The sequence below is a fragment of the Pelodiscus sinensis genome, chromosome 8 (genome assembly GCF_049634645.1).
Source record: "Pelodiscus sinensis isolate JC-2024 chromosome 8, ASM4963464v1, whole genome shotgun sequence".
NCBI classification, from domain to species: domain Eukaryota; kingdom Metazoa; phylum Chordata; order Testudines; family Trionychidae; genus Pelodiscus; species Pelodiscus sinensis.
Window position 1 is genome coordinate 10,202,433 of NC_134718.1, and position 17,403 is coordinate 10,219,835.

Sequence of the window (17,403 nt, forward strand, 5' to 3'; positions counted from 1 at the left end):
GCTGGTAGATGGAAGGCAGGCCTACTCTCAACTCTAGGTTTCAGCTCAGGGAGCCTGTATTAAGAAGCTAACTTTGTTTCTTTTGACATCCTGCATTTTCCCTGATCCATTCTTTTGACATCCTTCAAGTCTCCCTGGGCTGCTTTCCTTTGGTTCTTAGGTCTCTGGTGTCTCTCTTCTATGCTGAATTAACTGGTCTACTGTCCCTCTTGGGCTGGCTGCTTTCTCTGGGCTTTTTGCCACAAAAAAGTCCTATCGCCTTAAGAATCTTGCTATGATTGAGTTGCCTCAATTTCTATATAAGGCCCAGGTGCTTAATGATCCTTATTTTGCTCCATCCTCCAGACCAGGAAAAAACAATTACAGATGCATTAATTGGCTTTTAACCCTGCTTTATTTTACAAGTGATGGCATTAAGCCCTATCATGACCATTTTTATATCCATATTACAGTGCCGTGCTCCTTCAAAATAGAATTATGTATAGATAGGTTACATGGGAGCTTCATGAAACCATGCAGAGGTGAGAAGAAAAGTAAAGGATTTTTCTATCCATCTCTAACTGAAGCTGTCTTGGTGGATATTTTTTTTTCAAAAAAGTCCCTAAAAAAAGACAAACTGTAACCTACTTTCTGCACAGATTTGATGTTCCAACTCCTGAGAGATTAAGTAGGGCAAGAAAAAGGGAAGACACAGAGGAAACTGAATTGCATTAATGTACGATAGCGAGCTCATTCCCATACACATGGAGTCAGTTATGAACAATCTAGATGTCCTGTAGAACGCATTCTGAACAAATACTTATTGCACGTTTTTAAAAAAAAGTCAACAGGATCTATGCAAAAAAAAAAAAAACACATGCAGAAAGGGCAGCTTCCCCTGATAACAACAGACATGGTATTAAAGCAAAGAAAACTAAAATTTGAAATACATTGCTTATTACTTCAGAGGGGTAGCCAACTTAGTCTGTAACAGGAAAATCTTTAAAAAAACAACAAATAGTTTGGTAGCAATTTAAAGACTAACAAAACATGTAGATGGTATCATGAGCTTTTGTGGGCACAGCCCACTTCTTCAGATGTGTCTATATAGAATCTAGTGTTAATACTCTTCCTTTACATTGCAAACTAATGGTTCTTATCTGCCTCTTTTAATTATCTAGTCTTTAGGTGCTAATAAACTATGTGTTGATTTTCAGTTTTTCCTGTTAGATACTGGCTCGGTTTTCCCTTTGGAATTTATCTACTCACTGCCTTTTTTTCTTCTCCCACCCCTCCAATTTTTTCCTTCTCCCATTCCTCCCCACCCCCTTTCCCTTATTTATTTTGATTCTGGACATCCAACATTCCAGTCATCTGAAGAAGTGGGCTGTGTCCACGAAAGCTCATGATACCATTTACATGTTTTATTGCATCACCAATGTAATATTTTGTATTTTCAATTACCATAGAAACATTAATCAATCACCACCACAGCTGATTATCATTACTACTAGAGTCAGCAGGAAAATGTCACACAACTAGTGACTAGTTTATTGACAGCTGAGGACAATATGGTAAAAAATATCATTACATAATCCTATTAAAGCTTAAACTGCATGTTGACTGGCCCAGAACCACCCTTTAAAGGGAAAGGAAGACACTGTACTCCACTTCCTGTTTACATGGATCCAAATCAAGCTAGCAATTAGCAGACATATGTAGCAAAGCAACCTCAGTTCCTATATAATTAAATTAATCTATCAATGAATTGATTATCATCAGGTCAGATTTCTTCCCAGATTTGTTTTTTCCCCCTCAGTGTTAGTTACCTTTTTTTAACATGATTTATTTTAATGGGTTCATTTTCCCTTCTGTGAGCCTTCCTGGTCCAAACCCTCTCCAGTGACCTCACTGCTCACCTTTATACATATTGCCCAACAAATGTGCAGTGCACCATGGCAGCATATAAAAGGTCACCAGAAAGGAAAATAAAGCACGCATCACTGCTATCCATTTGCAGGGTGTTTGATAAAACAGAAGAAAACAAGTGAAAGATTTCCTCTGCCATTGTCTCTCCTGGGTGAGCAATAACCACAGTAGTACAGCTAGCCAGGGAATCATGTATCGGCTGACATGGACAAAGGTGTTCAGCTGACTGGGTTCACTTTCTTAAACACACAGTTCTTGAAGAACTACAGATGCTTTTCTCTGTTTCCATAACAACAGTGGATATCCTAGCCAGTTGCAGGGGGAAGGGTGAGAACAGCTGCTTCCTACTATATGTAGGGGTGGGGGCAGGGAGGTGAATACACAGATCCGTGTTATTGCTAACCCTTCACACTGCAAACAATAAGTATCTAGCTTCCGTCTCCCAAACTGTAATTTCAACATCTCCAAGCAAATGAAAATTAGTACAGATAAGAGCTGTAAAGTGGTACCTCTAAGGGCTGCATTGAAAACTGAAGGACAAGTAAGAGAGAAGAAAAGAATGTTCAGCTATTAATGCTGTAAGCTTGAGGTGTGTGTGGTACAAATGGACTGGTGAATCTGCAGAGCTTGAGTCTTGGAAGGTGCTCAGAAACATGCAGTTGCATATGATAATATATAGATAGCCTCAGAGGGGCAGGCTTGTTAGTCTGTATCTGTAAAAACAACGAGAGTCCCATGGCATCTTAGAAACTAACAAATGTAGTAGAGCTTTTGTGAGTAAACCCCCCCTTCACCAGATGAGTTGGAGTGGAAATTACAGAGTCCAGGATATACTGTATATAATGGCAAAGGAATTTACCTGTCAGTTGTAGGACTAGTGTTAAGCTAATTAAGTTAGGATGGATGTGTCTCATTCACAACATTTGATGTGGGGATGCAAATATCAAAAGCTGGGAAATTGCCTCTGTAGTGCATTAACTAGTTCAGATCTTAATTCAAGCCTAAATTGATAGTGTTGAACTTGTGAATTTCCTCACCATTGATATTCGCAGAACACATCAAATGCTGTGAACATACTCTCCATGGGTATATTCCACTCTCCACTGCACTGTATTGCTTCAAAGTTCTGTCTCATTATTGTTTTAATTAAAGGATTATTTCTGATTTCATAATAAAACAAATAATAATCCATTCATAAAGTAGTGGCAATGCATTTTACATTAAAAAAACCTTACATTTTCTATGTCAGATTTGTACAAAGATATAAAGATACAGATAAAATACACAATGCCACAACTATTACTCATCAACAAAATGCACTACTATCCATTCTTCCCCACCCTCCAGATGACAACTCCATGTAAAACTGCACATTTTCAGGCATCAGACTCAATGTAAGAGCAATAAGAAACCATAATGATATTGCTTTGGCTCTTTCTAGCTGCTCAAACCTCAGTCCACTGCTACAGCTTTCATCTTTATTCCACAAATATTGTGCAAAATACGAGTTACAGTCTTGGATAATTTTTTTCTGCAGTCTCCAATCTATTCTACAAAACCAGTGCCTCCTTCCTTTCAGATGGCCAAATGCACACTCTGTGGTCATTCTGCAACTACTGATATAATAGATAAACAGTTCTTTTCTTTCTGTCCAAGTGGCCTGTGAATAACTGCATTAATCAGAGCAGCAGAATAAATGGGGTCTCAGGGTAACTAGAGCAATCAACATTATATAATTCTATACTGAGCACTGAAATTACAGTAAAGGTAGGTAAGATGAAAGTGGTAAAAACAATGTTGGCCAAATGATGTAATAATTGGATGACTACATGTCTCGTTCTCACGTCTCACCTTGAAAGATGGGAATTTGCCTTTTGAACAACCAAACAAAAATTGATATTACTCCAAGGGATCCTCATAACAGAATTCCACTTTAACTACTAGGCTGCTTTTGAATGTTAATGTAGCTATATGGGTTATGTCAGAAAAATAGATGAGGAAAAGGTACAAAGCAGTAACAAGTGGAACACCCTAAAATTCCCATTTCTGCAGAAACAGCTTTTCTTAGCTACTTCTCAGGAGCACCAAATAAAACACTTGCCACACCTCTCCTTCAGCATTTCTCCAGAAGTAATTTAAGAACCATATAAAGGATACTATTGTGGCGTAAATGAGAAGAACCAGCTGAAATGGAAGCATGATACCTTGCATTCTGTAGCACAATAACCTCGGTTTCCTGATTCAGTATCTCTCATGTAAATAATTTAACCGATAATAATAATAACCAGGGGAGAAATGCAGATGTGTGTAAGTCACAATTAATCCAATATTTAAGATGAAACACAGCTGAAAGCTACCATATGCAAGGAAGTGACCCTTAGAGAAAAGTTCTGTCAAATTCAATAGTGATTAATCTCTTTTGTATATAATTTATAAACTACCCAAGAGAATACTACAATGGGGACATAATTTTCTTGGGTAGCTTAAAAATTCTGTACAGTGGATATTGAGGATATCATTCTCATTTATGGGAATGGTTTTAGTACCATTCATTTAACATGTCTTTTTTTTCTATAAATCCCTTGGGTTTTATCTTTGTTACCTTCTGGGAGACAAAAGCATGATACCAGACACCCAGTAACCCAGCTAATCAGATATGTTTCTTCAGAGTCCATCTCTACGTCTTACAGCTGTTTTCCATGTTTCATGTATTAATTTTTCAAAACCACAACAGTTCACCTTTATCTAAAATCTCATCTAATAACCACCCAAGATTTCCGCCCACGTGTTCTGATATATTTCACAACGCAAGTCTATTTCCGCTTTAAGAAAAACACCAAAATAAATAATATGAACAGGAGAGGGAAGATGACAGCCAACAAGAAAAATTTCGGAGGTAACCAAATTATTCATATTTCTGTATTTGCTGATCATGGTAGGCATCATACAGCAGTGTCTTAACTTATGCTCTTGAACAAACGTGACACTCCAGTTTACATAGTACCGGACATTTACATTTGCTCATTTGGGGCCTCAAGAAAACATAGATGCACACAAAATAAATTAGATGAAAAAGGCAGCAAAGGAGGCATCTGGAACATGAAGAAGAGATTATATAACTTTCTTTCAAATAAGCTACACAGTGCTGCATGGAAAATGAGGTTTCCCATCTTGAATCAGGACGAAAGGTCAAAATCTTTCAACAATTTCAAACACTTTTTTTTTCCCTTTTCAAAATGAGAAACCTGTCAAACTAAACCTACTGCTTACATTTTGAGGAATCAGAATTTTCCTGACTAGCTCTAAAGCTGTGAGATTGAGGAAGACTGTCTGTCCACCCAGTACTTTTAGGGAGTCTTAGTTTCTGACTATTGACCCATGACCGATATTCCATAGGAAGCATCAAATAATTACTTCGTCCTGAAAAAGATTTGGTTTAAAGCAACAATTCTGTAAATAATTCCACAAAAGATCATACACTATTACAAAAATATATGATCTTATATCACTGTGGGGTAGTGCCCCTTAAAAAGTAAATTTTGTTCTGTACTTTTCATATTGTTACCTTTTATTTCCTTGAAAAATAGGTATTCACCTTTGCAGACACACTGGACATTCTAACAGCATATCACTAAAGCAAATAAAACTCCCAACAGCAGCAGCAAGTGTAAATGTAGGCTATCACACTCACTCACTCTACGCATTTGTGCAATATGATTTGCTAAGTTAGGAAATCACTTTCTGAGGTTTTGCAAGGACAAGCCAAAAGCTAGACTAGACCTGACACCAAACTTCATTAGGAATCAGTCCTGCAAACATTTAATTTAGGTTCCACCGACAGAATTTGTCACCCTACGACAAGTCACTGCCAAGGAAATGACTGCCCAAATAAGAACAATTAAGCGAGATTTTTCTATGAGAAGAAAACATTAATGAGGTTCCACTTTACACTGATGTTTACACCGCACTTTGCTAACTCGTCCCCTTCACTTGGCAAATAAATCCAGACAGCAGTTATACAATAGCTTTCCGCCCATCGTGCTGCACTAAAAATCAATTACAACTTTTCTCCTAAGTTAGTGTTCAGGGAACCAGTACCTAAAGGTTATTTAATAGTGAATGTGGAAGATTGACTTTGATTTAAAGCTTTGGCTACAGTATGAAAAGATACTTTAATTTCTTTAGCCCTGGCTTTATCTGGTCTTATTTTGATCCTCAATAGCACTGTGAAACCATTACCTTTTTGTCAATACAACAGAAATTTCCACATTGTACTTGCACAAAAGCATAAAAACTTTCTGGAATGGGCTATTTTAAATCACTAGGAATTCATTAGTAAATCTCTCAAAATATTTTCCCACAAATATTCCATCAGATAAAAATGCCAGTCTAGACTCATCTGTGTTCAATTTCCACAAACATTCTAGCAAACATGCTGCCTAACTGAAATGCTCAAGGAAATAATGGATTTTATCCAGGGTCAGAGTTAGGTCCATTGTCTATAGGTAAAGCATTGGAATAAACTAATTACTTGCAAGAGACAATGGGGTATTTTAAAGACAACATTAATTAAAGGATCAATTAGTGTAAATGAGGAAAAAAACTTTTTGAAAAGCTGTCTTGAAGCCTTGAAGCAACTCTAGTTTTAAACTGCTCCATTTTTCGTGGTTCAGACTTTACCTTCAACTTCTTTGAATCCGTGGTAAAATTCACCCCAGCACGGTGAACAGGCATCAATTCCTGTAACTCCCGTAAGGGTTTAAGTGGAGCATAAGTACTTATATAAAGCTCCTGTGCTAGGTGAATTTCATCCTTGATAAATAAATCAGCATGTTCAAAGGAACATGTCAGCACATGAGAAATCAGCACATTCGTTGTAAAGAGTCAGAGCTTTAAGATTTACTGCTTTTTTTTTGCAGGAGATGTCGAGAAATTATATAAAAACCAGTATACTGTACCACTCTTCATAAGATGACTGGCATGTTAGGCCTTTTTTCTCCGCTTACCAGGAGACTTACCTGGGGAGATTGATCTCCACAGTGGTCGATTTAGCGGGTCTAGTAAAAGATTCTAAATTGACTACTGATCATGCTCCCATTAACTCCGGTACTCCAAGGAGTAAGGAAAGTCAATGGCAGAGTTTCCCTTGTCAACCTCCTGCAGTGGGGATGCCACGTAAATTCAAAGTAAGGTACGTCAAATCCAGCTACGCTCTTCACGTAGCTAGAGTTGTGTATCTTAGTTTGACTTTGTCCCCCAAGTGTAGACCTAGGCTCAGACTCCCACAGAGAAGTTCAGAATTAAGGCTTGGTGTACAATAGAAAATTAACTCAGTGTAACTATATTGATCAGAGGTGTGAAAAATCCACATCCCTGAGCACCATTGTTAAGATTACCTAAATTCTTGTGTAGACAGAATTCTTCCTTCAGCCTAGCTACTGTCTTTTGGGAAGGTGAATTATCTTACGCCCCTGGGAGAACCTCTCCTGTCGCACAAGGCAATGTCTACACTGCATATTACAATAGCATAGCTGGAGTGGTGCAGCTGTGCACTGTAGCATTTTAAATGTACAAGCCCTAAATCTAAAAGCAATATCCTAATAGGTAGTCCAATAAGATGAACTGCACAAGTTAATGAGCCAGAAAGCAGAAAATAGCTGATGTTAAGTGGGGAGGAAAGTCTAATAAATTTTTCTTTTTAGATCCACCTGCAGATTAGATTTCTGTTAAATGAGTTCAAAACATACCACAGATATTGGTAGCGTGAACAAGAGAGGAGACATTTGTCAATTGTAAAGGTCTAGGACTTAAAACAGCAGAAGAATTTTATTAAGAAAAACAATCTAAATAACTTATTGCCAAAAGCAATGCAGAACAATATAAATAACTAGCCAATTAGCCCGTCATAAGGCGGGATTTTCAGGTCTCTCCTCCACGTCGGTCTTCTCTCCTGAGCCTCCGGTCTCTCGCTCAGTCTCTCTCTCTCTCTCCTTCAGCTCTCCTCCACCTCCTTCCTCTATCTCTGTCTCTCTCTTTCTCTTCTCCTCCCCCTGCTGCCTCTCACTCGGGGGACCGTGGAGCCCAAATGGCTGTTTGGGCGCCGCATGCCACTCGCTTGCGCCACTTGCTGCCACGCAGCGGCCTGGCTGAGCAGCACAGAAGTCAGCCGAGCGCCACTGCGGGAGGTGAAGAGGGGCGGGGAGGTGACATTCACGGCCAGGGGGCAGGGCCTAGAGCCGCTGTCATGCCGCACGTCACAACCCCACCCCCTTTTGCCTCCTGTCGTGGCGCTCGTGGGGGAGCAAGCAGACGTTTGGGCCCCGCACTCCCCATTCAGCATGGGCTTCCCAGAGAGAACAGCCAGCATTTCAGGCAACAGCACCTACCACAGGGAACAGCCAGCATTTCAGCATTACAGACTCACAGACACTGGGCTACTATATATATGACAGGAGCTTTCCTGCCTTTAACACTGCATTGTGTTAATTTCATAGAGATAGTTAGACAATAAGGAAAATATCTGTCCAAGAGCAGAAACATCTTTTCTTAATCTCCATAGCTATGCACAGTAAAATCTCTCTTTTCCCAAAACTAAAAGTCAGAGGCCAAACTCTGCTTTCAGTTCAACCTATTTCATTCCAGAAAAGCCCATTTAGTTTCACTGGGATTGGAGCATAGAATTCAGCCCACGCTATATGATCATTCTCTGCATTAAACACATAGCTATTGACATTGGGCCTAATCTGAAGCTTAGAGATTTTTCCATGTCCTCAATGGGCTTCAGATCAAGCCTGTGGAAATGCAGTAGCAGTTAACAGAACTGCAAAATTACCTGCCTGAACTTAACTGAATGGAAACTTTCACAGGCTTTTTGACCATAAATTATGTATTTTCAGCTTCTGATATACAGCTCCATTTGTTTAACTTCACTAGCTTATTGCATAGCAAAATTTTCTGAGTAGATAAAAAAGAGAAGATATCATCACCGCTTTGTAGGAAACAAGATCATTCACATCACACATCTTATTCAAATCTTATTCTTACAGTTCTTTCTAACAGCTAAAAACAAAAACTTATTGAGCTGGATTTTCAATCTGGCCCTGCATTTCAAGTGTAACATTGTGCTCATGAGAAAATAAACTCACAGTTTTCCACTAATTATTAATTAGTAGGAAGGAGGAGTAGGGAGTCGTGCAAAGTGATGCCTGCAAAAATATTGGCACAGATAGAAAAATCAGTCCCTAGCTACAACAGAAAAGGACTTTCATTACCCACTGTATCGGCAACAGGAGCAGGGTCTGCCTTTTCCATCTCCGAGAGAAATTGCGAAGGGAGAGAATTAGTGGTGTGGCATAGCACTGATTAGCAAACCCTAGCCCTCCTGAGACAATAATCTGAAGAGCTCATTAACAATTACTCTTTTCAAAGAAGATATGAGCAAACTGGGTACAACTCACAAGGACTCTGCCGGTCAGAGTCTGGGCAGATATCATCACTCCTGCCCAGTCTTTCACAGAGGTCATCCAGCCCACTTCTGCTGCGACAGTCTCCTCTTTCTCATCTGTAGGTTTGCAGGATCCATCCGCCTGGGTCTCCCCACCACCATTAATCTTCTGGGCCTCCTGTAAAGTACAGAGAAGATTTAGAATGTTTTGCCGGGTGACAGTAACACTTCAAAAGCCTGTGACTAACGCAGAGCTAATACAGAACTGTGATCATAAGATGGAGACTGACCATTTGGAGGTAGATCAGAGATGAGACGGCACTAAGAATGCTGTCTGTTCTCCTCGTTAGGTGATCATGATTCCTGTCTCTCTCCAGTGGCAGCCCTAACTACTAGTTACTAGCTAACGGAGCTTCTCCTTTACTTTAAATCTCAAAGGCATCTCTGGCACCAAAGATGCAGGGTTCCATCCCGTGTGCTGTGTGCAGAGCAACTGGCAACAATGACTTTTGTAATTACACAGCCACTTATTCCTATGTTTATTTATTATAAACAGATACTCATGCAAAGGCTTTTTAAATTTACAGGGGTCAACAGTAAGCGTGAACATAATGTAGGTAACATTTTCATTTTGCAATCTCTCAAATTAGTTTTCTGAACAGGTTAAATGGGGATTCCAATGCAGCAAGACAATCATTATCACAAGGCAAGGGAACCAAATGCCCAGTGAGCCGCGATGCTGTCAGTGAGCCATTGTTCCAATGGTGGCAGTTGAGATGTCAGAGCAATGCTATTATGGAGCCAAGAGATAGAACTTAAAAAGGCATCTCAGCTGCACTAAGAAAGCTGACCAATGAGTCACATTCATTGGAATTCATATCCACCATGGGCAAATACTGCAACAAGGATCTTCTACGTGCTAGTCATGGAAGAGAAACACAAAAACAGCCTGGGTTGCACTGCATTGTTTAAAAATATATCATAGGCAACAGACTGTAACAGATTGTAACAGGGCAAGAGTGTGCCTTTGGTGACAACGGACCAGCAGAGAGGGTTGTAGGCACTCACAACTACCCCAAGGGCTCAGCCCCTTGCAGGATCACATCTCTAGAACGCACTCGCCTAGTGAGCAATCACTTGAAAACGGCTATCAGTTCCTTGTGGCCAATCCCCACATGTCAATCATATGTGACATTGACAGGGGGTTATCAATAGGGAACCAGACCTGATGGATATACAGTTGTTGTAAGATAAGCATGCAACCCTGAGTGTATTAAAGTACAAAGCCAACAAAGCCACTTCCTGGGAACTGAACAGTATTGCACTTAGACAACAATCATGCTGAATTTAGGAACAGCAAGACCAACAAAGTAACGTGGAATAGGATTAAGAATGGGTAACCAGTTAATGGTTACGTGGTAACCATCACCTTTCGTGGGTGATGCTTACTTGGTAATGATTAACTGGTACCCTGGAGCAGTCCCTACCCTGTGGCCCCATCAGTCCCGAGCAGTGCTGGGAGCTGGCAGCCCCACACAAGGGCCAGCCACAGAAACCCCACACAGGGGCCAGGAGTGACAGCCCCACATGAGAGTCCCCCCCCCCCCCGAGGGGCAGGCAGCTGCAACCCGATGCATACTGGCAGCCAGCAGTCCCACACAGGGCTGGAAGCAACCTTGCTGGAGCAACCCCTATCTGAAGCATGGGGACCACTCTAGTCTGACCGCAGCAGGCTGGGAAGCCCCTCCACCTGCCTTCCTTTAATCAGTTAACTGGTTAACCAGTTAATTGGGATTTTACATCCCTACTGTGGAGCTGGTCAATTGTTCTCCCAGACTCCCAATTTTGGATCTCAATTAACCAATGAGATCGCTCCCTTAGTTTTGGCCATCTTCTAAGTAGTGCCATGGGGGTGTCTCTTGGAACTGAACAAATAACAGTAGTGTTGTTAAACGAATTAATCAATCACGGTTAAAAAAAAAGTATAAGTACAGTCCAGTATAACTCAGTGGTAGGCAACCTGCAGTAGGAGAGCCACATGCAGCCCATCAGGGTTCTATGTGAGGCCCACGAGACATGTAGTTTATCTCTGCCCATGCACAGGATTATCAAATCGTTTTTCGTCCACTTAGTTTTTCCCCTACAAAAAGTGACATACACTTAAAACAAGGGCATGTGAAGTGAGGCACATGCTGATTGCACACAAGAGGTGTGCACTCCCTCTGCATCCAATCAAAGCGCTACTATGGTTCAATCGCCCCCTCCCCCTGACACACAAATTCTAGATATGTAAGCGCAGTTAGCAAAACAACACTATCCCGGGAAACTGTCTTGGTTACGACAATCTTGCAACCCACTGAGTTGAAGGAGGACCTCCCATGCAGGCCACTCACTAGCCTAGATTGTGCCTCACTAATAAAACATCTGTGGGAAGGATAACAGTCACTTTCCTTCTATTTGCATACCTGTACCTCACTCACTCATCCATATGGATATGATGAATCAGACACTGCAATCAGCACTGAAAGAAAACTACTGCATTCCCTATGCATAAACCAACCCACAAAAAAGAGCTTGTTGTTTTAAGCAATAATTACTACGGAGGCACAAGACATTCCCTGAGGATTCAAGGCAGACTACAGTACCCCCTTTCAGAAGTCTGATTTGTCTTGTGTACCCCAAGTTTCCCCTTACTGAAAAACTGCTTGTTTACAAAAACAAACATAAACATACAAAAGTGTCTCAGCCCACTATTACTGACAAATTGCTTGCTTTTTCATTTTTACTCTATAAAATAAATTGATTGGAATATAAATATCATCTTGGTGTGAACTACATGTTGCAATATGAACAAGTCATTGACTGCGTGAATTTTAGTTTGTATTGATTTCACTGGTGCTTTTTATGTAGTCTTTTGTACAACTAGGCATTTATCTAGATGAGTTGATGTACCTCATGGAAGAGAGTTGCATACCCTTGCTTGAGAACAACTGACCCTAAGTACCACCAAGGTATTGCAGTTAACCATCAGGAAATGCCTTGTAATAAAGTTAGTATTTCTGTTATAAAATGTGAAAAGAAAGAAAAAGCCCCGTCGATTTTCTTTTCTGAATGGTTATTGGCATACTTAGGGTATTGCTATCGAAAGAATGTGTGGTGAATTAACCAATTCAGTTGCTTCTCCTTTTATCTGTCTGGTAGAGTAGTAACCTACCATAAAGATGGTTGAAACACAATTGTCATATGTGGATCTCTGTGATTTTTCATGCTAATGTCACATATCTCACATGTGATTTTCAGAAGCAGAAACCACTCAACTCCGCCTGAGTCAATACAAGCTGTGAGGTTCTCAGCATCTCTCAGAATCAGAGCCCCAGCTACCTCAAGTTGAACAGTTAAAATGGGATGTACTGAGAATTACTAGATATTTTACCAAGTGTGTGCCTAAGAAGGAATATGAATGGTTAATGGTTAACCGGTAAGCCTCTCAGAGTATGTCTACACTAGCCCCCTAGTTCGAACTAGGAAGGCTAATGTAGGCATTCGAAATTGCAAATGAAGCCCAGGATTTAAATATCCCACACTTGATTTGCATCTTCCCGGCCGGTTGCCATTTTTTGAAATTTACAAGTCCAGACTAACCTCATTCCAGGAGGAATAACAGATAGTTCAATTTAGGGCTTTATTTCAAACTACCGGGTCCCTGCCGTGTGTAGACGTGGGCAGTTAGTCCGGACTTGTAAATTTCAAAAATGGCGACCGGCCGAGAAGATGCAAATCAAGTGTGGGATATTTAAATCCCGGGCTTCATTTGCAATTTCGAATGCCTACATTAGCCTTCCTAGTTCAAACTAGGGGGCTAGTGTAGACATACCCTTACTGAGTAATGCGTACCAGTACTGGTTAACTGGTGGCAGGGTCTGGGGCAAGTCCCCACTTGGTGCAAGTGAATGCAAGGTTTTATTGCCAATAAGCTGACAGAATAAGCAATCTCACTTCCCCTAAATACAAGTGCAAATACTATGGTTGCCTGCATTTATTCTGTGATAAATGTATATTAAGAGTAGGTGCAGGTCCCCCAAGCTCCTGGCAAACTGCCAACATTAATTACTAGTCTTGCCAAGTCTGAAGAGTCCCTCATGGAAATTTGGTAGACAAGTCTACAGTACAATTCCATACAGTGATGGCTTCCGTACAGTGAGGCCGTTTCCTGTGTTACCCACCTACTTGCACAATTTCTCCCTGTCCTCTGACTCTTGTTACTGTGCTACAGGTGTGGTTTCAATATATATTGTGAAACAGAAAAATGGGAAGAGTACAACCATGCCTGGTAAGTGAAGAGTCTCAAAGGCCCATCCCCTGATATGGTACATTCACAGACATCATGGCTATTACTATACTGAGGAATACCTGGCATCTAAATTCATTCAATGTTCTATAACTGATCCAACAGATATTTAGAAAAGTAGTTAGAGTACTTGCCAAGAAGGTTATACATCTATTTTTCACTAAAATAATTAAAATACACATAAAAAATCACATAGCGTGGATATACATACACAGTTTGGAAAACTGCATACTGTTAAGAAATTAATTAATCTCATATAAACCACACTGTTATGCATTCTACAGAGGCAGAGAGATAATCTATGTAAACTGGGAATAGTATTTCCCAGCAATGAAACATGCACTGCATGTGCTTCTGCTTAATTGGAAGAATTTACTTTCACTCTTGGAGCATTTTAGAAGACCCAGCAAATGTCCACAGTGAGGTATGGGAATGGCCCTGTTAATGTACATTGTATATCATAAGGTCTGATTGAAAGCAATTGGCATGTGAAAAAAGAGTGCCTTGCAAAGGAGAATTTAAGACTTGGTTAAAAAACAAATCCTTACCTCTAGGTAGAGATGGAAATGTCATTTGCCTTTGCTGCCTTTAAAAAGAAAAGAAATCCTCTTCTAAAATGTCTCTAACTCTGTACAGTATGCCGCCTTAAAAAGGAAAAATGGGAACAGAAGGCAGGTTTTACCTAGAGTTTCTATGGCGACTTGCAAATCTGCTTGTTTGCTGTAAATGAACTCTTTTAAAAGGTGCTATGCGCTTGCATACAGCATCTTTCATCAGAGGGACACAGAGCATTTTGCAAATTTTAATTACCTGTCTGAGGTAGAAAAATTGCTCCTGCACTATTATGCATTTTATTTCACCTACTCAGGTAAATGCAGTCAGAGTGGAACTGAGGAGTCCCGATGCCCAATTCTATGCTCTATCCCTATTGTCACAGCACAAAACTTTCTGACACATTCCACAAGAGGGATGAAATTTTGAAGGTTTTGTCCCTGCCCAAAGAAAAGGAAGATTTTGTCTGGAAAAATTCATTCAGATATTTTGAGTGTTAAGCATGCAAAATAGCTACATTTTCCCTTTAAAGATTAAAAAATCCTAACCGTGCTCTTTTTGGACAGAGCATTTGAAAGATAAACGATTGGTGTTTGAAAGATAAAACTTGACATGGACCAAGTGCTTGGTGTTTGAAAGATAAAACTTGACATGGACCAAGGGGCTAGTGCTTTTGCTTGGGTTGAAAAAGAACAGCTTTGATTTAATAACGTTATTAACATTGTGAAACTGCAGTTGATATATACATTAACTTCCACAGGTGTAGAGCTGAAGGACAGTAGCATTATATTGCCATCATTAGCCAGCCATTGGGAGGGGATGGTAGGGGAAGTACTGGTATACCGGGGGTGAAAGAAGAACTACCTGACACAAGAACCATAATAAATGAATACTGATATTTAGTTCTTATATCACATTTTTCATTGGCGGATCTCAGAAGCTTGATTCCCATTAACTTCCCCTTATGTAGAGCATACCATAAACTACAACCCAACTAATGGCTAAGCAGCTGCCAAGCTGTAATCACTACTGATGGTTGGTTAAGCATCGAACACAGCCTGTTTATGTTACTGTTTCCCTTATTCCATCCCAGCGTGCTTGTTGTCTTGTCCACATGTTACACCTTGTCTTTCAAACCATAAGCTCTTTGGCAGAGGGACGGTCATTGATTATGCATTTGTACAGTACCTTAAAAAATGGAGCCCAGCCTGGTTCTATCTTCTATGCTGCCCCCATAGAAGTACCAAATTAATGACAATAACATGCTTTGCAAAGGAAGGCAGGTATATTTATCTCCACTTTCCAGATGAGAAACTGAGAGAGAGGTGACATGGCTAACCCAGTGTCATGTGGCAGGTCAGTGTCAGAATCAGGAATAGGACCATGTTCTGTGCTGATTCCCCATCTAGCACCTTATACAAGTACTCAGAGCAGGATCTGGCAAATTACTTAGAACACCTGCAAAGGCCAGAAGCTGGGAACAGGCAACAGGGGATGATGATTTCTCTGTTCTGTTCATTCCCTCTGAAGCACCTAGCATTGGCCACTGTCAGAAGGCAGGATACAGGACTAGATGGACCACTGGCCTGACCCAGTGTGGGATTTCTTAGGTTCTGAATATTTTTTAAAAAACATATTTTTATGGACCATCTTGCAAAAAGAAGTAAAACGAAGCAGGTTTGCAAATGTTATTAATCTTCAGATCTATTCTTCTGTCCAAGACAAACAAAATCAAACTGCGTTTTTAGCACTTGATCATCCCAAAACACAGTACTCTGCAGTCAGTATAAAGAACGAACAACTCATTTCATTGAAACAGAAAATTAACTACGTCTAGTTTTCAATTCCCTAGATTCCTAGATTCCTTGTAAGTCCTTCTTGAATTCATTATGAGTTTTGGTTTCCCATAGAGCATAGGAACAGTTGAATAAGTTCGACTATAACCAGGAGGCAACCAGACAACTCTCCAACACCACATTTTACAAACCTCTCTCCTCTGATCCCACCTCAGAACAACAAAAGAAACTACACTGTCTCCTTAAAGACCTCTCTACATCTACGCGGGACCAAATCCACAAAGAAACACCTTCTGAACCCCGACGAGGGTTGTTCTATCTGCTTCCCAAAATCCATAAACCGGGACATCCCGGATGTCCCAACATCTCAGATATCGGCCCGCTCACTACTGGATTATCCAGCTATGTAGACTCTCTTTTCAAACTCTACACAACAAACACTCCCAGCTATCTCCGAGATACTACTGACTTGCTGAGAAAACTACAAAACATCAATAACCTTCTTGATAACACCATCCTTGCTATCATGGATGTAGATGCTCTATACACCAACATCCCACATGAAGATGGATTACAAGCAATTAGAAACACTATCCCAGAGGACACCACTGCCAATCTGGCAGCAGACCTATGTAACTTTGTTCTCACCCACAATTATTTCCAATTTGAGGACAACTTATACCTCCAGATCAGTGGCACAGCCATGGGTACCCGCATGGCCCCACAGTACACTAACATCTTTATGGCTGCCTTAGAACAATGTTTCCTCAGATCCCAACCCTTTTTACCCCTTCTCTACTTACGCTACATCGATGACATCTTTATGATCTGGACTCATGGCCAAGAAACACTGGAGACATTCCACAGAGATTTTAACAATCTACACCGCACCATCAATCTCAGCCTGGACCATTCTACACGAAAGATCCGTTTCCTGGATACCACAGTACAAATCACCAATGGAAAATTAGACACCACTCTCTACAGAAAACCCACTGACTCATACAGTTACCTTCATGCCTCCAGCTCCCATCCAGAACACACCATACAATCCATCGTCTTTAGCCAAGCCCTTTGATACAACCGCATCTGCTATAATCCCACTGACAGAGACCAGAAACTTCAGGATCTCTACCAAGCATTTATAAACCTCAATTACCCACCTGGAGAAATAAAAAAACAAATTGAAAAAGCCAGACGAATACCCAGAAACCATCTACTTCAAGACAGACCCAAGAAAACCAACAATAGAACACCACTTGTCATCACCTATAGCCCCCAATTTAAACCCGTCCAGCTCATTATCAATAAACTACAACCTATACTAGAACAGGATACTATACTCCGAGAGGCTC

General features: G+C 40.5%; 1 protein-coding gene across 27 annotated transcripts in view; it reads right to left on the minus strand.

The window, feature by feature from the left end:
- Positions 1-17,403, minus strand: part of KCNMA1 (potassium calcium-activated channel subfamily M alpha 1) — a 742,164-nt gene that overhangs the window by 526,102 nt on the left and 198,659 nt on the right. For all 27 annotated transcript variants that reach the window (XM_075934710.1, XM_075934709.1, XM_075934712.1 and 24 more), the window contains one exon: positions 9,366-9,530. In XM_075934710.1, coding sequence (XP_075790825.1) covers positions 9,366-9,530 — 165 coding nt within the window. The remainder of the gene's footprint in view (positions 1-9,365; positions 9,531-17,403) is intronic.